The sequence below is a fragment of the Urtica dioica genome, chromosome 1, assembly GCF_054948205.1.
Source record: "Urtica dioica subsp. dioica isolate 48M chromosome 1, U.dioica_male_clone48M_v1_H2, whole genome shotgun sequence".
Lineage (NCBI taxonomy): Eukaryota > Viridiplantae > Streptophyta > Magnoliopsida > Rosales > Urticaceae > Urtica > Urtica dioica.
In genome coordinates, this window is record NC_142756.1 from 60,353,236 (window position 1) to 60,374,151 (window position 20,916).

Here is a 20,916-nt window from a genome sequence, read left to right on the forward strand (position 1 = left end):
ACTTTCAGACTTCAGTGTCATCGTTTTCTCTAAGATACGGAGACTCCGATGGTTTGGTCCAATAGAAGACTCTTAACCTAGAGGAAAGTATTTATTATCTTTATTTATTCGTCATATTTTGTTTTTTCTTTTGATTATGTTTCAATAATTCAGAATTATTAAATCTGGCTTTTTTACCTGTTTAATCGGAATAGTTAATTTTTTCATATATGAATCTCAAATATAATTTTTTTTTGCGTGGATCTCAGTTGGGCAATACCCATATAACCAACAAGGCGAAGACCTCGTGATTCGTATAGTAATATGATAATGACTGGTTACTTGTATAAATCAGTAATTCACATGTTATTTTGCTGTATTTATGATTATTTGTTGTCCGTTTTTTATATTCTTCACATGGAAGTTTTTAAATTTTTGTTGCGCTATTTTTATAATCTAAGTTTTTTTAAAAAAAACTTTTATTAATATATTTGTTTGATGAATCCTTTATCAAAAAACATAGATCCCTAAAATAAATAAAAAAACTTAACATAATTTAATATCGATAACGTCGGTGAAAATTATTATTTTCTCTATCTTACGGTCGCACACTTACAAGTTACATCATTATAAAGAAGAAAAATGATATAAGTTTAATATTCTTTTAAATTTAAAACAAAAAATCAATAGTATATTAAATAATGATAGATTCTTCTACTACTCACCGGCAGAAAGAGAAAATAAAGTTCTTCGTATTCATTATTCCATTTTATTCACCCATCCACCCATTCATACGCATAGCGATTCTCGCCCCAGAAAATTTCCAAAAAAGCGCACACACTCAAACCAATTTTAGAATCCCGATTTTCAAGCCCCCTAATTTTTTTTTTAATTTTAATTTTTTGATCTCGAAATGCTTATTCCGAATTTCCGATTATCTCCAATTTCCGTTTCAAATTTTAGTTGATTGATTACGTTTGCGCTTTTCTCTCTGCTTCTTTTGCCCTTTTTCTCGCTCTTCATCGCACTGCTTGGCTTGAGCTTCAACAAAGGTATTTTCTTATCTCGATTTCGTCATCAAAGTTTCTCTCTCTCCGATCATCTGTTTCTCGTGCTATGATTTTGTTTTTGGAATTTATCGTCGGACCAGAGTAGAACTTAATGGGTCTTTGGATTTTTGTTCTGGTTTATTTTAGGTGATCATGTTTTTTGTTTTTCTTTTTGCTTTTTCATATAATTTTTTTTGGTATTGGATTTTTGATGTCAAACAAACGACGATGATGTGTTTATAGCAATTTCGTTGTTCTAAGCTAAATTAATGGATATATTGGTCAACCACGTTGAGAAATTGTCTTTTGGTGTACAATGATCCAAATAGGAATCGTTCTTTTTTGGTGTGGTTTCCTTTCCTTGTGGATTTGGTCTTTCTGTTTTCCTTACCAGTGTAGGAAATAACTTTTTTTTTTCCTCCTGATTTTGAAGCAATCCCATACCCAATTGAATCTTTAAACACCAAGGCAACTTTCACGTGACAACAATTTTGAGCACTTCAATGTTGAATTGGTTAGTGTAGTTTTGTTATCTGAAGATCTTACAATTCAAATTTCAGCTGGGAAGATTGTATCAGGGTATTGCTTTATTGTAAATTTCAGCTCATGCAATTGTCCGGGGTTTACTTACTATACTGGCGATTGTTTGTTTTTGGTGAGAATTTGTTTAAAGTTTTGGACTTTGTTCTACAGGTAATAAAAAAGTCAAATAAGTTGCGAGCGGTGAGAAGAGAGAGAGAAAGAGTTTTGAGTCCCCTGTCTCCATTTTAGAAAGGAAAAAGGGTCATTGTTGTGAAAGAGAGAGCTTCGAAGATGGGTTCTGTTTGTTGCTGTTTGAGCGTCGATGATTTCGAAGATTACGTGAACCCGAACAGTTCCGTGTATAGGAACTGTGTATGTCTCGGGTGCTTCCTGGAGAACTTGCTGAGTGTGGTACGTAGGGATCGTTTTGTTCCAGAATAGTAGATGTATATATTGAAAAAGAAAGAGTTTTGTGGGTGTAGTTCCGAAGAGGGGAAGGGCATTCGGTGGCGTCGTCTGTGGCGGGTTCGACGGAGTCGCTGGCGGACATGTACCGGTCTCCGCCGAGGCCGCTGCCTTACGACGCGGACCCCAGATACGTGCGGCTGCAGAGGGACGGGCTCGTGTCGAGGCGCGACAAGGCCTCCAGCCACGACTCGGAGCCCCTCACCGACAAGTGGAACGACGACCAAGACGCCTCCGACCACCTCTGGTCCAAGTCCTCCTCCTTGAGGCTCTCCTCCGCCGCCGCCGCCGCCACCACCCTCGGGAATGTCTACACCTCCCCCGAGGAAGAGGATGTCTGTCCAACATGCCTTGAAGGTTTTCCTTTTCTCTTTCTCATATCTCACATTCTACTTCTTCTCACACCTCTCCTCTCTGCTCGCAGAATATTCTCCGGAGAACCCGAAAATAACCACAAAGTGCGCTCATCACTTTCACCTCGGCTGCATCTATGAGTGGATGGAGCGCAGCGATAGCTGTCCCGTTTGTGGCAAGGTGAATTCATTGACGCTCCTCATCTACACTCTCACTGCTGCCATTAACCATCTTTGTTTCTGTATAGGTTATGGTGTTCGACGAATCGCCTTAAGCTTGACACAAGAGTCGGAGCGCTGAGTGGATGAGCTTTGAGCCGAGACTCTACACTAGTCATCTTCCTTATTACTCAATGTGAATAGTAAAAAATATGTCAAAGAAAAGAGTGTGGTAAATATTAAAAATCAAACTATAATCTCTTATAACTGTTGTTGCACGTTTGACATTCATTCCGGCGTCTTTTTTCATTATCCCGTTATGCTTCACATTGTATTGAAAGACGGTTTCACCAGAAAAGAAATGTACATGGAATGAAAAGCCGTCTGTGAAAAGAACCCCAGAAAAACTCCGGTAAATCTATGTTTGCCTCCAAGTCCACGTGTTTTTTTTTCTTCCTCATATTGGTTGGTAGTGAGTTTTTCTTTTAATTATTGGATAATTTTACAAATGTGGAATATTTTCACCAAATAGTAAAAAGATAAATTTGATTTCCTACACTTAGATTAAAAAAATGGATAATTTTAACTGTGTTCCCACGTACTTGCAAGATTCTATCCGTTATGTAGGATTTTACGTAATAGGATATGGATATTGTGTGTGTAAATTTCGGCCCCCTTGAATTATTTACAAAGAGGCTCGCGTGGCCCCAACGACATATAACATAACCAAACGACAATGTCTTTGTCGTTCATCATCAGTTGTCATACACACTTAACAAATCATTTGGACTTGGCCCATATTACGTATCATGAGTTCGGCCCACCTTCTCCAAAAAGCATCCACGAAGTCGAAGTCAGCATGAGATAAACGATCTCGCCTTGAGACCCGGAATGTTGACGATTTCTACCGAGCCGATTCAACCGAGCGATGTGACGTGGCGGAACGAGAGGTGATGAAAGACGAAGTCGCCAACACGTGTTTCCGGAGATTGTGCACTCCGTCGCCGTATGATTTCACTCCTTCTGTGAAGAAATGGACCGGGTTTTTCCCATATTATCATTATTATCGTTTTCTCTCTTATCAGTTAAATTCTTCGAGCTCTCTATTCATTGGTCGAATTGTTGAGCTCGGAATTTGTGATTGAAATCATGTTATTAATAAAACCTCTTATTTCCTTGTTTAATTTCGTTATACTTATTTTCTTTTGAGTTTCTTATTGTTTCTATAAGACGATTTTTTTGAAATCCACACTCTAAAAAAACGATACATACACTTTGCTATCTTTTTTTTCCTTGTGATTGTTGAGGCTCGAAAACGACATCAACAATTTGGCGCCGTCTGTGGAAAATCTATCAGAAAGTCCAACTTCGAAAGAAACGAGTTAAGCTGAAAAAATGACCATATCGCCAGATCGCACAGAGAGTGATTTTGGAATCCCTTCCGGGTTGAAGTCGATCTTAAAGATGCTACTGAAAATAGCTGATGGCCAAGATGAAACCAACCGGCTCATCCAGGCCTGGTTGGATAGTCTTGCAACTCTCGTCCCCACCTGTCTCTGGTCCACAAGCTAAAACGGGTGAGATAATCACCTCAGGGTCGATCCGGCGCGTGACTTCGGTTGTCAGATGGGAAGTGCTAAGGTTAATCGACAGGATAACCGCACTTAGCCGATTCATTTTCTGCTCGACCGACAAATGTCTTTCATTCTACCAACTTCTAAAGGCAAATAAGAAGTTCGAATGGAATGACAAGTGTGAAAAATCCTTTCAGGAACTAAAGACCGATTTGGAAACACCACCGATACTTGCGAAAATGATCGAGGGAGAAATACTCTTCCTCTACGTAGCCGTATCCCATGCGCCAATAATTGAAGTGCTGGTCAGAGAAGAGGCGGCGACCAGTGATCTGTCTTTTACATAAGCAGATCGTTCATTGACGTAGAAACCTGCTACCCTGCCATGAAAAAAATAGCATTGGTCGTGATCGTGGCAGATCGTAAGCTACGTCCTTACTTTCAGTCACACACGATAATCGTGATGACCACGCAACCACTTAGAAAATTCCTACATAGTCATAACTGTTAGGAATATTTCCCACTAGAAGATGATGATCATTAAATAAGATAATAAGTTACATTATTAGCATCATATGATTAGTGGGTTGAGGTCTGATAACATTCAGAATCAATAACAACTACCATCCATAGTCTCCGTATCAAATTGAATCGCATGCTGGGCATCCGAGATCGGGCGGTGGACTAAAACTTGGTCGATGACTGATGTGCGCCGAGAAAGCCTTATCTAAAGTCATGTGTGTGGAACATGAGTGAGGGTTGATCACTCAGTGGGAGCATTATACACTTGCAGAAGGTGTACGAAGGATCGTTACGATGCACTAGCCGAGGCCGCTTATGATGGTCACAGTGACGCTTGATCTAATATCCTGAAGTAATCATGGACTTCTAGATCATGTTACCGGCTTCTTTGACTCACCACGTTAAAGGCTAGTAAGACGTTGATCAAATAGGTGTCTTGGGAAGTCGGGATATGATTGTAGAAGAAAGTGTTTTACAGATACGGAATCCAGCCTTCCTGAAAGAAGGTAAATGTTCTCTCACCTAAGGGTTGATTCTAGAACCGATTGATTTTGCACACTTCTGAAGTTGCCTTACTTTCGGTTGAATCTTTCGCCGGGGAAGCAACGATGCTTAGGGCTTAAATGTAACGAGAAAGGTATAACGGAACAAATTGACCTATCTCGATACGGGCAGAACTTGGAGGGTCATGATCACGTACTGACTAAAAAGTGGACACTCGTTACGATGAGTAAATATAGTTCTAGTATTAAAGAAGGGTTCAGTCTTGGGTTACACAGTGGAGTATTGAAAGAGACTAGACAATTCGATTTGAAAAGAGAAAAAAATATTTTGTCTTTTATCGAGATTGTTAAGCTTCTACTACTAGGTCCATCGTCCCCGATTCGGCTTCGATAAAGGTGGATAAAAAAGTTAATATAATAATATGTTTTATTGTTATAATCTCACTTGCTGTAATAGTGATTTACAACATTAATTCCAAAAAGGGTATTTTAGGAATTAAATAAATATTTATGAGAATGCTATTTATTTGTTGCTAGATCAAGTAAATAAACTTTATATTTATTGTTGGACAAGTAAATATGTGTTAAATGAGTTTAAAGCTATTGAGCCCTGAAAAAACAAAAATTTGGGCCTCCATACCTTGGTATAGGCGATTTTTGTACTGGTTGTAGAGCCAGTACTTTTTCTGTTCCTAAATTAAAGGAGAAAATATAGGAAATATGATTGTCCTATATTCTCTCCTAATATTTAGGCTCAATATTAGGAGAATTTTAGGAGAATATATTTTCCAAAATTTTCTCATGAGCAAATATTTTATACTGTTGTATAAAATAAAATCCTAGATACTAATCTAACGGATGAGAGGAAAAAAATAGGATTCTCTTATTGAGATCCAAGGGCTGAGATTTAATCAACTAGTATGAACACAATAAAATGAAATAATATTTTATAGAATATTCTGGAATATTCTATAAGATACATTTTGAACTGCTATAAATAGAGGGCTGATGAGGAGCAAATTTTAACCTAATTTGATCACAAATTTCGTGGCCTCCTATCCCTAGAGTGTGCCAACTTTTGATTCATCTCCCTGTTGGAATTTATCTAGGGTTTAAGAAAAAGTTTAACGCTTCGGGTAAGCGGCGGAATTTTAAAAAATTTCTTTTGACAAGTAAAACGATTTTACTAACCTAGACAAAGAGCAAGTACACGTAAATAAAAACTATTATGAGCATAATAAATTTACTAACCTTTTTAGAAGCTTGAATGTTGATGAGCCTTCAGAAGGTTGAAAACGTTCGTCTCCCCTCGCAGCACGTCTCTCTTATTTCATCGACAACACGAGCAACCACGATGGTTTCTATCACAAGAATCACTCGAGAAAGAAAGGAATTAGTGTGTGGGCACTTTTTAAACACGACGACTCGAGAACAAGTCTCAAAGTCGAAGAGCTAAAAACGCTAGGTCAAATGTGGACCTAGGTGCCAAAACAAAAACGAAAAATAACTAGAGAGAGAGAGAGGAGTTTGGCCAATATTCTAGAGAGAGAAGCTCTCAATCTCTAAAACTTTGGGATGAATGAAATGTGAAGAACGAGGCTCTTATTTATAGGAGAGGCTTTACCTTCAATAAGGTAGTTTCCTCTTCTATAGAATATCACATATTCATGAGCAAATATTGCCTTATTCCTTCATGAGTCACACGGCCAAGGGAGCCTTCTAGAAGACTTGAATTTGTTTCCTCTTTTGTTCCCTTGCCTTGCCTTGACTTGTTTGGCCGAATTCTCTCTTACCCAATATAGGAAACTTGTTTCCTCTTTTTCTTTTGGCAAGTATCTTGATACATTAATGCACAAAATTGGTCTCTCTACTCTTGGGTTTGGGCGTGTAAGACTTTCTAGAAGGCTTCTAGATTTTTCTTCATTTGTTCATGACAACATAAGAAAAGCCCATTAAGAATTTTCAATAAAACTCTTATGTAATGAAATTAATCCACAAGGCCCAATGAACACATTATGGCCGAGTGATCTAATGTCATCATATGACCATGTCAAAAAATTTATTGACATTCATTTCATGCTATGTCCAAAAAGACAAAATTACCCTTTTGACAATTTTCGTAAAACTTGTCTCGTTCCTGTTTTGACTTAGCTTATAGTTTAACTATTCCTACTCGATATGATTTGTGACAGTGACCTCATGGATCCAAATGAACAAAGCTTGAGCTAAATACTTGGACTCAAAAGTTCACAAACCTTTTCCAAGTTTAGCTTATTGTCAACTGACTCCACTAAAGAGTTGACACTGAAAATCTCTCGGTTCAAATGAATTTATTTTCTACTCAAGAATTCAACCTAATTGTAATGAGTGGATCCACTGAATATTATCTATGTTTCCCCTTCATGAATATCATCAGCTAGTCGGGATTTACAAAATTACCATTTTACCCTTCTAGCTGTTATTTCCTCAACTCTTTTGTCGCTTGTGAATAAGTTAGAAACAATGTATTGACGATGAGCTAACAAGTCACATTGTTTCATCCAAAAGAGTCAAGATTCAATTTGGACACTGGCCAGTTCATTTATTCACATTTCAAGGAACAAAGCATGAGGTGATATACAATTGCATTTCAGCAATCTTGTACATGAATTCCATATCTATGAGAACTTCACAAAGTTACTCATGACATCTTCATAACTTAGTACTTCACCAATAGGTCCTGTTCGGAATCACATAGTGAGTCCGAACTCTGACTTTCTCAAATGAGAATACGTAAGCTATGAAATGGCATGTCTCATTTCAGGATTTAGGTAAGCATGATGCAATTCATACGTAGTGACTTCGAGACATAAGAGGTTAAATAGTTTGTTCTTATTTTGTCTCTAAAAGTACACTGGTCAATTCAGTACCTTCGGAAGATACCTAGAACTATAGAGTCTCCAACTCTCAATGCCCCATAACCAGACATCATAGATTCTCCTAGCAATCGTACTGAGGTCAATAGTCCTTTGACCCTTAGATTATGAATATATCGTTTTAAGCAAACTACGAAGAGTTTGTTCATGCAAATCTACATTTGTCTCTTCGTAAGTTGTTAAGTTTGTTTATGGACTAAAGACTAATGTTTTATCATAAAGCTTCAAACAGACAAAGAAGAATGAATGAATGTTTCAACTTTTTATTAAATGAATAAGCAATTACAAGCAAGAGTCTTCGTGAGACTTTATTACATCAAATGTACAAAATAAAGACTACAACTCTTCTTGTGGGCACCATTGACAACACTCCCTACCCTCGGAATTGCTTCAATTCCATTCTTAGAAATAAGAGAGAAAGATCGGAAACACCCCATTTCCAGATCTAGTGAGATACAACGTTGCCCACTCATTTGTCTTATCTTCCTCGAAGATTACGTTTCGGAAGACTTTGGTGTCATCACATCGAGTCCTTGAAGGAAGAATTCCAGATTTGATCGTGTGGAGGCTTGTACGTTCAAGACGAAGACGGATTGTGAAAGCTTTCGGTTCGTGAGCCAAAAACTGTAAGTTTTCTTAAACTCGTCTTTCTCATCGATTGCTTGACATATTGCTTGCTCTCATTAAATAACGTAGATCTAGATCTTGTATAAATAACCATGTTTTAGTTAGCTCTTGTTAGCGTAATTTTATTGCTTCCGCTGCATCATGGTTTTTTTCTGGTGTCGTTTAATCGAGTGAACCCCAATAATAACGAGTCGGAGAGACTTACGAAGTGGGTTGTCGAACTTAGTGAGTATGATATTGAATATCGGATTAGGACATGCGCCAAATCCAAGGTTTGGCCGATTTCCTAGTTGAGCTCCCTAAGGATGACCCCGAAGTCACAATAACCAACGGGGTATGGACCCTAAAAGTAGACGGAGCCTCTTCCAAGCAGGGAACCGGAGTCACGATACACCTGATCTCCCCCCATGGCGAAGTCATCGAACAATCCTCCAGACTCAACTTCATCGCTTCAAACAATGAAGCTGAGGATGAATCACTTATTGTTGGACTACAACTAGTGAAGACCGCATGGAGCCATACCTAAAGATCGTCAAGCAATTAACCAAAGAGTTAGTCCACGTCGAACTAAAGCTTATCCCCAAGGGAGAAAATACCTTTGCGGATGCCCTCGCCGCCCTAGCATCCACCTCAGATCTTGTACTCACCAAAATCATACCGATGAAAATGATCAAACAACCTTCTATTGCTATTAAAGTTAACACATAATGACTATGGAAAAGGGGATTTGAGAGAGAAAATATTTAATTACATCACCACTGGGAAGACCCCAACTAAAAAATAAAAAAAGGGCGTAAACTATAATTAATAAGCGCCATAGTTTGTGTTATTGACAACATCCTATTCAAAAGGAGCTTCTCATGCCCTTATTTAAGATACATCGAAACCAACAAATACTCGCCGACGTGCACGATGGTGAGTGCGGGAGCCATGCAGGCTGTAACAAATTGAAATTTTAAAATAAATATTGAAAATTAAGTTTATCAAAATGACGATAATAAATCGAGAATGGAAATTAAAGATATTTAATATCGACGAGGTTTTTGGAATATTTTCAAAAAGTTATGACAGGTTGCGCAAGAAAAAAAATTCCAATGATCTTAAATAAATTCTACGTTCCATCTCGCGAGAAAGAAATTAAAAGAAAAGGACTCATTTGCACCAGTTAAAGAAAAGAAAAGTAGTCTTGGGGAGGAAATTAGAAGTGGAAGAAAGAGGAATGATTTAATGAGCAATTAAGGAGGGACTTAATTGCAAATTCGAAACTCATTCAGCCTTATCTCTTATTGAAGTCGGTCGGCTCATTCTTTAGCAGATAAGAGCATCTTTAATGGTATGCTAAATATCATATTAGCTTATCATGTCACATAATTCTCATTGGTTGAAAAAAATGGGGCCCATTATTTGCTAAGCTAATGGTTAAGCAATTTGCTCTATAGAGCTAATTTGCTAAGCTAAATCAATAGCTAATATGCAAAACAATGGTTAAGCTAGTAGCTTAGTACTTTTTCTATTTACTAGAAAGTCCCTCTAATTGTTAAGCAAATGACCATTAAAGATGCTCTAAGAACGTGAAAATAAAAAAACAAATGCATAAAAGAAAGAACGAATGAAGAAAGCGCAGAGAGATTGAGACACGAAGAAGAGGTCGAGGAGTTGGCGGCCTGTTTCCGTCAGAGTCGCGCGCGAGGAAGACATGCCGAGCGGGAGTTCTTTGCTCGTGAGTCTCGTCTCTTCATCCTCGTCCTTATCTTCTTCTAATTTCGATTCGCAAGGTCCATGAACGAATTTGGATTGTGATTATATAGGGTATTGAAAAATGAAATCAAGTTGAGGCTTTTATTCATTTCGGTTTTGAACGTGGTTTAGAGGTGCCGAGTAGCAACAACAAAGTTCCTAATCTAGTTCAGTTCAAGGTACAGTTTTGAATTCCTTCATCTCTTCTCCTTGGTCAAAATTTTGGAGATAGAAATTAAAGTTTTAATTGGGATTTTCTGAGTTGTTGAGATTAAAATCAGTTGTGGATTTTTTTTCTTGTCTCTCTTGTTTGGTTCGATTTTGTAATGTTGGAATTTGGGGATTTTTGCTGTGTCTAAGGTCTAGGGATTGAAATTGAGTTATGATGAAATTATTCTCTCGTGTTCTCTTATTGTGTTCGAATTGATGCTGAAGATTGATTGATGTGGATTTGTTTCGATGAAAGTGAAGGCTGATTGTTGGTTGATTGAACATATTAATTATAACTTTCCTCTCGGGTTCATTTTTTGGACTGATCATGTGATTTCAAATTTATGCTTGTGTGGAATTCGTTTCACTCAAATGCGTGGTTTTTTTTCGAGGATATTTTTCGACGGTAACGGTAATTTCAACGGCACAGTTTACTCTTTCCTTTTTTGTATACCACGGTATACCACTGGCTTACCATGATATACCAGCAAATCTGAGTCTTAAAATAGTAACGGTAACGGTATTTCGATCTTTGTGATGGACGATGATTTTGAGGTAATATTTAGGTCAAAAATCTATTCTAGAAAATGTGAAACTTTTAAAAACAATTAAATGGATTATTAGCTCTAACAAATCAAACTTAACTTCTTTCATAACCCAATTAAGCGAAAAGGACTTTTCTCCCATTTACTCAACAACTCTTCTATTTAAACTAAGCGAAAATGACTTTTTCCCTATACGTACTGGACTCTCTCTTATAGGACAAGGTTTCCTTTTTTTTTTTTTTTTTTTGGTGTGGTCTCTCTTATTTATTAGGGAGGATCTCTAATTTTCTATCACTATCAATGGTTGGACGTCAAATAATCATATCATTGGACTTACAAATAAAATCCGAATTATCTACGGTTGTTGGTAACAATGACAACATGCAATTCTCTCTCACTGTCGTAATATTTATTACAAACTAAGTCATCACACAAGACAAGCTGTAATAACACCAACTTACCCAAAAACAAAACAACAAAAATGAAATTGAAAATTTGACATGTAATGAATATACATACAACATTTTCATCAATTTTTTATGATTAATTTTTATTTTCATTATTATTTCAAGGCTTAAAAGCTTTCAAGAAGACTTCAGGGGGTTGAGCACCACTCAGCTTTTGCTTCCCGTCATTAATCTGCGAAAACAACAAATGAAATCATTTTTTTTTTAACTCTACTAAATTCATCCACATAACGCCACTCTGATTAATTACTTACGAGAAAGAACGGGACTCCGGTGATATTCGCCGAATCCCTTCTTAGATCCTCCTCAACCTTGCACGGAGATCATAGAAAAATATCAGGCTAAATTTCGGATCCCAAGCATAAAATAAAGTGTTCCAAACAAAAATACCTCATTGACCCCATTGCTGGGGTCTCGAAGAAACTCTGCCGCGCCTTCTATCCCTGCTTTACCGGCACACTCTAAAAGAAATTCCCTGCCACCAAGAAAATTGTAAATACTCAAATTCCTCGTAAATATCTCAAAGCACACTAATTATTTATTATTTACCTGTCACCAACATATTTTCCCTGTGTGAAGTAGCCAATGAAGATCTCCTCCACAAGGTCGTGTTGCTTCTCGGGACTCTGTTGGCCAGCAAAGTATACAAGCCTATGACTATCTAGAGTATTTCCCCTATTTTTCAAGCCACAAGAACACAACCATGTCATCTCATCTTCCTCCGAAAACCAAACAAATCGATGATCACCAAGGTAGTTACAGAACTTACGTTAGTCCAGCGAGGCTATATTCAAGCCCGAGATTTCTATAAACCTCGGCCATCCGAGCTTCCATTCGTAGAGATTGAGGCCCGAATTTTTTGGCATAAAACTCCTTCTTTTCGACCCCTTCTTTCGGGGCTTTAGGATCGAGCTGATACGGATGCCACTTGATCTGTGGATTGATTTTCAAGTTGTTTTGTTAGAATACGAACCCAACAAAGAACACTAATCATAAGAGACAAAAAAAAAGAGAGAGGAAAAGCTGACCTCGAAGTCATATTGATCTTTGGAAGCTTCGATTGCTTTGTCGAGATTCTTTTTCCCCACAAAGCACCACGGACACACAGTGTCTGAAGTAATATCGATCCGAACAAGTTGTTTCGATGAAGACCCGGCCATTGTTGCTTTATATGAGCACTTCCTCTACACACACACAAAAAAAAACCCCTTTATACCTTAAAAATTTATACATTTGAAGTCTTCATAAATATTTGGATTTTCATTTAAAAAAATAAAAAAAGGGTCTTTTAACTACTTATACCATCTTCACTGATCAACAAACCAGGTATCGCTCTAACCAATTTTCTTCTTCTGGTTTTCTTATGAATGAGATTTCAATTATTTCATTACAGAATAGGAAGTCAAAATCATAATTATGAAGCAAACCTATATTTACCCATGTTCAAATTTATAAACTTTCTAATCACAATTGCGTTTTTTTCTTATTCAGAATCTCTTCCCAGATCAACGATTATCTGGTGGATGACCGATGGGTGTCAAAGATAACATCTCTCGAACAGTCTTAATCAGATTACGAAAGAAAGAATCCAAAAAGATGACATCTTTCGAACAAGCTAAATCAGATTATGAAAGAAAGAAGGTCCAAAAAAAAAAAAAAAAAACTATAGACCTAGAATTAAGCGAGTATTTCACGGAGACAATAATAAAAATTATTGCTTACCGGAGTGAAAGGAGAGACGAGAGAGTTTCGGTGGTGAAGCGAATGGAAATTTGATATTAAACCTAAGATGAAGGAACTTTATAGTGGTTGACATTGTGACATGTTTATCTCATGTACGCCTTCTATTGCCTATGGCTATCATCAGCATTCAGCACCCAAAATAAAACTTTTCCTTCAATTGGAGTTGGTACCAAAAAAATCTATCACAAAGTCAACAGTTGACTATTGAATTTTCGCTTATACCATTCATAAAAGCAAAAATGGAAGTTTCGACTTTGGAGTATTTTGGTAGTAACAAGGAGAGGAAATGGGTAAGGTTGAGGTACTTTTAAGACTTATTAAAGCGTTTAAAATCGAAGTACGGTCAAGGTTGAAATATAGTTTTCGACGTCGTTTCGAGCCCTCTGATTTACGGAAAATCGATAGATCGATGGAAAATCGAACGAAAAAATTGTGAAAAAGTCAAGTGATATGCCGTTTTAAAATTCTGTTTTCGATGGAAAACCGACATACCGATGGAAAACCGAAGGGAAATGTTGAAAAATATGTTAGATATATATACACACACATATCTTTCAATTATTAAAATTTTAATATATATAACATTTAAATTATAGTAATAACAATACATTTAGTACACAATATGTATTATTTAATATGTGTCTATCCTAATTTTATTTAATACATATTTATATATCCAGTTTATATATGTATTGAAAATGGGTAGTAAATATTCAATTATAACATATCAATTTTTTTTAATAATATTATTTTCTTTTTTAAACATCTGTTTTCATCATTTTATCTATTTATTTTTTATACGTAGTAATATAATTAAATACGTTATTGAAAATGCAATATTAATTGAAAATATATCCATTTTTATTAGTATAATTTTATTTGTTACATTTATATATGAATTTTTATCTTATATATAGTATTTGTCTAAAATCATAAAATAAATGTAGTATATAATTAAAAGTAAACATTTCTATTACAAAATTAGTACTTGATTTAATTGGTAAAGGCTTTGAAGATACGTGTGGGTAACTCTGGATCCATTCCCAGCTAGCTTTATATTGAATTTCTTTAACTTTTGGAAAAAAAAACCGATAAACTGAAATAAAAATCGGTGAAAATGAAAATGACAGAAATCGACGAAAAACGACGACAAAAGCCAAAATTTGCTTTTCGCTGGTCGTTTTTTCTCCGGCAGCGGCGCCGTCGCCATTTTTTGACGAATTTCGCCGGCATTTAAAACACTGAGTATGGTAAATGTGAAGAAATTAAGAGAAGAAAAAAAGAGAAAGATGCTGTTTTAGAAATAAACAATTTTAATTAACAAGTATTATACTGTTAAAATGCTCTCTATTTGAAAGAGGAGCTTTTCTAAATAGAGGAATATTTAAAAAGGGACTTCAAGAAGCACATGTCATTCTTGATGGATTTCCCACCTGAAGACATTGAGGAATTACCTCTCATGAATAATGCTTGTCGATGGAGTAATCAATGTAGATGAGGAATAATTAACTCCACGCCTATGATAAGGTACAAAAAAAGAGGCTATGAGAGATGGAATAGACCTACGGAAAAATGAATTAATGGAGCTTAAAAATTTGTATGTTGAGGACTTTTAGTGGGATGGCGACGTGGAGGAAGTGGACATAGAAGGAAACTTGAGGGGGCTTTGTCGAGATCTATCGGCCGTCAAAAAAATGGTGGCGAAGAAGATGGGCTCCTTGATCCTCTTGAACTTCATCCTTAGACGCCTATGGTTGAGTGAAACATGATGGAAGATGAGACTCATTGAGAAAAAAATGGATTCCCTGTTTGTCGGGTTTGAGTTCTCCAGCTCGGTGAGCTGCGAGAAGGTGATTAACAAGGGTCCATGGTGCATCTACAACGGCTATGTAATGATGGAGCGCTGGCATGAGTCGAAAGCTACATGGAGCGCCAGCTTACCCATATAAATCTATGACTTCAGATTTATGGCGTTCCGACGAACGCCCAAACATAGATAAACATCACTAAGCTGATTGAGTCCTGCAAGAGGGCCACAATGTTTAAAGTCTCGGTTCTCATGGACCACTTCAGATGCAAGGTCATGATGGATTTGGTCAAACTACTCTCTCCTAGACGATTCATCCCAATCGCAAGGCAAGCTTACATGGGTCTCCTTCAAGTATGAATGACTCCCATGGGTGCTTTGCTCATCTCTCGAGAGCAAGATCGTTGATGTTGAGTAAAGGTGTGGTAGAGGGAACGAGCTGCTAAGGTCGGGAAGTCCCCTCCTTCTAGTGCCAAAATGTTGTCGCTCGTTTTCGAACAACTATTTAGAAGTAAAAAACGGTTAGACCCTCGGTCGGACCGAGTGGTCTCGCTTCGGCTTGAGCGTGTCGGGCTCGATGTCTCGAGTCTTCCCTTAGCTATCAATGGTCCTCAAGTTTGCGGTGTACCTGAAACAGATAAAAGAACCGTGAACTACAAAGGGGAAACAGAGGGGGTGCCTCTGTTTACCTCTCCGACGCTCAACATTAGAGGGGATGAGGTGGAGTGTAAATTTAGAGGGATAAATCATCACAGTTGAGAGAAACTGTGACATAGGAGTTCGACAGTGTTTTGGTGAGGGCCGAACCTTGTATTTATAGGGCTCGAGAAGGACTTATTGGAAATGGCCGATCGGCCATGCTCAGAGGCCGATCGGCCATTGGGCGTCAAGGAGATGGCCGATTGGGCCCTGCTCGAGCGGGACTGGCCGGTCGGTCATGGCCGAGCGATCCTGTTGCCTTGGGACTGGTCAGTCGGCCATGGGCGAGCAGGTGTGCTGTCCTGGGACTGGCCGGTCGGCCCTTGGCCGAGTGGACTTGCTGCCTCGGGAGGCCGAGCGGGCCTACTACCCCGGGACTGGTCGTCCGAGAGGGGCTGCTCGGGCCGAGACGACTGAGATGACGTCGTGACGGTTTTTCCCTTGGCGGCCCGGAACGGGCCAATAACACCTACTCCCCCACTTCTTCTAGATTTTATATTCACGTTGGAGGTTGACCCTAAAGGACTTGATTCAGTTAGTTACAACCAAGAAAAATTCTAGCCACCCGAGCACATTCTACTTATCGTGGAAGCCGTACAAGGGGATCATATCAGGCTATCCTTCGAAGGATGACCGATGGGCGGAGAAGTACTTCTACTTTCAAGTCTCTGAGCTCTCCGTAGGTCGCTTCGAATAGTCATTGTGCATGAAGTGGTCTCATGAAGCAGGTAGTTAGATTTACCTCGGAGGTTTTGGGAGTCTGGTATTGTTGCATGTTTTTAATTTGTAGTTGCTAACTAAAAGCATATTTTGCAGTCGGCTCAAGGTTATTCAAGAGGATGACGAATTCGAGGAGAAGAAAGTACTTTAAGTTAATTGTAATTTTAATTTCTTTTTGGTGCTTATTAAGAAATTGCTTACAACTCTCTCTCTCTCTCTCTCTCTCTCTCCAAAACATCAACTTTGGAATTAAATCAAGTTATGATTAATTAAGTTTGAATAAAAAGAATTACTAGTAGTTTAATATTACACAATTAATGTGTAGTTGAACTAGTTGGCTTAGTGGAATTAAAAAACTACTAGTAAGTCTTTTTATTCAAACTTAATTACTCATAACTTGATTTAATTATTAAATTTCAATTTTGCAAATAATTCTAATTTATTATAACAATTAATAATAAACACAGTCGTGACACTTTTAACATTAGTGTAACTTTACGATGATGAGCCAAGCTCATTAGTAGTATTTAATTTCCCAATTAACATATTATAATCTATGATTTCTAATGTAAAGTAATCAAATACTGGTGTGATAATCTTAAAACATAAAAATATAGCTTGAGCAACCGGCTAATCGAATTATAGTCAAAGAAGGTCTTTCTAGTCGAACTTGTCGTCTATTGACAACAGTTCTCGTTGACTAGTTCAATATTAGACCGCTAAAGTGTAGTTGAACTAGTTGGTTCGGTCGAGTTGAAAAAAAGACTATTGAGTCTTTATAGTCAAGCTTAATTAATCATAAATTGGTTGAATTATATATTATACTTTAATTGTGCAAATCATTCTAAACAACATTCGGTCGACTGATCTAACTATCTACTAGTTGTACTAGCCGAACCGATTTATTTAATTTACTTTGACTCTTTCTGGCCAACTAGTTAGACTAGGTCTTGGTTGTTTCAGTTGATTAAACAATCTTTGATCGATTGGCCAACTAGTTACTAAATGTTCAAATACCCATTCCAAAATTTAAGACTTAAGACTAAAATGTCATAATAAAATTTAAATAAAATAAATCTTCAATTCTAACACTCAATCCAAAAGTTCATAGGTCTTCAAGTCTAATAATTAATAGAAAAATTCACAAATCTTGAAATCTAATACTTAATCCAGAAGTTTAAAAGTCTAAAATTATACTTTAAAGAGAAAATAATAAAGCAAAAATTTTATAAAAGCCAATAATCATGAAAAATCTCAACCGCAATCTTCTCTTAATGAAACATCATAAATGAGTTAGTACCGTTCTTTTTTCTCCCTTTAGGATATTTCGAACACGGGATATCATCACATACTCCACCAAAGAAAATCGATTACATTTACTATTCACAAGAAACCATACTTTCCATCGCTTCTTTAATTGTATTCGACGACATAATATCATCCACAATGGCGTTAAATTCATGTCCAAATATTTAGGGAATTCAATCAGGTGTCCAAATTGAGAATCTTCCTTTATCATAAACTGTAACGAACTCTTTCAACCGACATTTAGTCGATGATTTACACTTGAAGTTCATCTGTTCTGGAATCAGTCTCCAACTTGGTCGAGGAGCAACAAAAATCTAACATGAATATCTAATGTTTTTTTTACGCAATTTTTTTTGAATAGTATAATAAAATTTGATGAAAAAAAAGTTATCGAATTTGTATCTTCATGAGCGCCATCTTTATCTCGTGATTTTCGGTTATTCTGCGGAGTCGAACTCATTTCTTTCGATCTATACTGCTTCTAGCAGAAACATTTTAAAAAAAAACTTTAATGTTTTTGCTAGAAGATTAAAAAGCAAAAGAACAATAGTACATACACTACTAATCAAAAAGCAAGATTACATGATATGATATACCAAATCCGTAAGCGCCACAAATTTGTCAATATAATTTTTCATGATACTAAAAAAAGCATCAATTCGTATATGTCCAATTAAATTCTAACTCAATTTGGTTCTCATTTGATTGGGTATCTCGAAACAACGTCTCCAGTTTAGGTATTTTGGCGTTTGCATCATCAATAGCTCTGTCTGGTTGCAAAGAGTCCGAATTACCTTTCTGAGGTCGTTTCAGTTATACAAGAGCTAATTGGTTGGTTTTTGGTGGGTGTTTGATAGAAAAAATGGATGTTGATGGCACAAGGCGGTTTGCGATGAAGAGCGCGATATACATTTGGGGTTACAACGAATCGGGGCAGACGGGGAGGCAAGGGAAGCAGCAGCGGATTCCCAAGCAATTGGCGGCGGTGGGAGGGGACACGTGTCGCCTGTGGTTGGATATCGCCTGTGGCCGCGAGCACACCGCCGCCGTGGCCTCCGACGGCTCTCTCTTCACATGGGGTTGGTATTCTCTCTCTCTCTCTCTCTCTGTTTTCAGCAAGATGATCTGTGGTGGTCTCATCAGGGGCCAACGGGTTCGGCCAGTTGGGGGACGGCACGGAGGAGCCCCGCAAGTTCCCGACCAGGGTCAACCAATTGGAGACCCACTTTGTCACATCCGTGTCTTGCGGAGCGCATTGCACCGCCGCCATAGCCATAGCCACAGCTGAGCCTCGTCACAACCACACAGCACGCCTTTGGGTTTGGGGCCAGAATCAGGTGCACGTCTGTGCTGTTGTTATTACGAATACGAGAAATGCCCGATGATGATCTAACACTGTTCCCTTCACGCAGGGGTCTGATTTTCCACGTTTGTTTTGGGGCGCCTTTTCTCCAAATACGGTAACTCCTTTCTTTGCTTCAACAAATACATTATCTGTCTGTGTTTACAGAATAATATTTATATATTTAATTGATCATCACACAGATCATTCGTCAAGTTTCCTGCGGGGCAACTCATGCGGTGGCTTTATCAGAGGATGGGGTATTACAAGCTTGGGGTAACTCACAAAATGCCCCTATGATTGTGCTTACATTATCATGAAAACCACACCAACATCATCGACGGTGATAAACCAGGATACAACGAATATGGGCAGCTCGGAAGAGGAGTTACTTGCGAGGGTCTACAGAGGGCTCGTGTAATAACTGCGTATGCTCGGTTCCTGGACGAGCCCCCCGAGGTGGTGACCATCACCCAAGTGTCGTGCGGAGAGTACCACTCGGCGGCCATATCCCAAAGCGGCGACGTCTACACTTGGGGGCTGGGAAGCGCGGGTCAGTTGGGCCATTGTTTTCTTCAGGCGGGGAACAAAGAGGTGATCCCGAGGCGGGTTGTCGGACTGAATGGAATGTCGGTCAGATACGTTGCTTGCGGCGGCGCACACACCTGCGCCATCACACAGAAAGGAGCTCTGTACGCGTGGGGGGCAAATCAAGTCGGCCAACTAGGGCTCGGTCCGTTCGATTCCGAGTCGTTTCTTCTACACAAGATTCCCGCTCTGGTTGTTCCGAAAGACGTGAAGCTGGTCGCGTGCGGGCATTCACACACCCTCATTTCCACCAAGGACGGCCAAATTCACGGCCGGGGCTACAACACCTACGGCCAGGCAGCCAACGAAAACTCCAACTGCGCTTGGTATCCGTCGCCGCTCGATTGGTGAGGGAAATTCATTCTCTCGTGTCTCTGTCGTAATAACCAGTGAGAAGAGAAGACACCTTAATTAGGTGACATGGGGTGTTGTTGCAGGTGCGTTGGGGAAGTGCAAAAGCTGAGAGGCGGGGGCGGGCACTCGGCCGTTTTGACGAACGCGTGTTCGTTGAAGGAGCTGTGTGAGTTCAGGCTCGCAAACACTCTCACTCTCGCAAACGTCTCTCACGTCGAACACATCGCCTCCATCACCGCCTCCGATGCCCTTGCACGCCTTTGCACAAGATTCAGGTTCGGATTTCTGTGACCTGTGTGTGTGTGTGTCTATATATACTTGAGACGGATATTTCCTTGTTCACACTGCTTTATATATTGGTAGGGAAAATGCTCTGGATGGCTGCGAAAATGACGGCGGCGATAGCACGAAATCTTGAAATCTCGAGCATTCTTTTCGATATTTCACCACTCACTCCACCATTTAAAATTGAACTCAACTGAACCAAAGTTGTACATTACGTTATTTATGTATGCCCTTGTAGGCTTTCTATTTACTACTTTTCCGACGATCGAGCACAGACAAAATGAACCATATATTGAGCAGTGATTTGTGACATGATGTTTGTTGTAAATCAGAAAACTCTTTACGATGAACTCAAATGAATAGTATATGCAAATAAAGATCGTTATTTAAAGTGGCACTGATGATACTTTATATTTTGTCCATCTCATTTTTCGTTTAAATTG

At 38.4% G+C, this 20,916-nt stretch overlaps 3 protein-coding genes across 6 annotated transcripts; 2 read left to right on the forward strand and 1 right to left on the reverse strand.

Annotated features, from left to right (window-relative positions):
• The first annotated feature begins 668 nt into the window (after nt 1–668).
• On the forward strand, nt 669–2,818 carry LOC149408339 (E3 ubiquitin-protein ligase At3g02290-like). 3 transcript variants are annotated; one of them, XM_089616928.1, is made up of 6 exons: nt 669–1,031; nt 1,462–1,607; nt 1,722–1,961; nt 2,033–2,372; nt 2,440–2,549; nt 2,617–2,818. In XM_089616928.1, exons 3-6 carry the CDS (start codon nt 1,842–1,844, stop codon nt 2,641–2,643), a joined length of 597 nt encoding a protein of 198 aa, XP_089473054.1. In that variant the 5' UTR covers nt 669–1,031; nt 1,462–1,607; nt 1,722–1,841; the 3' UTR covers nt 2,644–2,818. The 3 variants fall into 3 exon arrangements, with proteins under 3 accessions (XP_089473054.1, XP_089473061.1, XP_089473045.1); XM_089616935.1 differs by having other exon boundaries at nt 1,462–1,542; XM_089616919.1 differs by lacking the exon at nt 1,462–1,607.
• Nucleotides 2,819–11,502: 8,684 nt separating this feature from the next.
• LOC149408340 (Thioredoxin superfamily protein) lies at nt 11,503–13,527 on the reverse strand. The gene is made up of 7 exons (XM_089616949.1): nt 13,350–13,527; nt 12,656–12,811; nt 12,397–12,560; nt 12,177–12,302; nt 12,018–12,102; nt 11,882–11,938; nt 11,503–11,799 (listed from the first exon to the last, which is right to left on the reverse strand). Exons 2-7 carry the CDS (start codon nt 12,785–12,787, stop codon nt 11,728–11,730), a joined length of 636 nt encoding a protein of 211 aa, XP_089473075.1. The 5' UTR covers nt 12,788–12,811; nt 13,350–13,527; the 3' UTR covers nt 11,503–11,727.
• Nucleotides 13,528–18,381: 4,854 nt separating this feature from the next.
• LOC149408341 (Regulator of chromosome condensation (RCC1) family protein) lies at nt 18,382–20,864 on the forward strand. 2 transcript variants are annotated; one of them, XM_089616961.1, is made up of 8 exons: nt 18,382–18,641; nt 18,762–18,983; nt 19,048–19,241; nt 19,317–19,364; nt 19,450–19,522; nt 19,602–20,181; nt 20,272–20,463; nt 20,552–20,864. In XM_089616961.1, the coding sequence occupies exons 2-8, from the start codon at nt 18,767–18,769 to the stop codon at nt 20,604–20,606; spliced, it is 1,359 nt and encodes a 452-aa protein (XP_089473087.1). In that variant the 5' UTR covers nt 18,382–18,641; nt 18,762–18,766; the 3' UTR covers nt 20,607–20,864. The 2 variants fall into 2 exon arrangements, with proteins under 2 accessions (XP_089473087.1, XP_089473097.1); XM_089616971.1 differs by lacking the exon at nt 18,382–18,641 and having other exon boundaries at nt 18,650–18,983.
• Nucleotides 20,865–20,916: the final 52 nt, after the last annotated feature.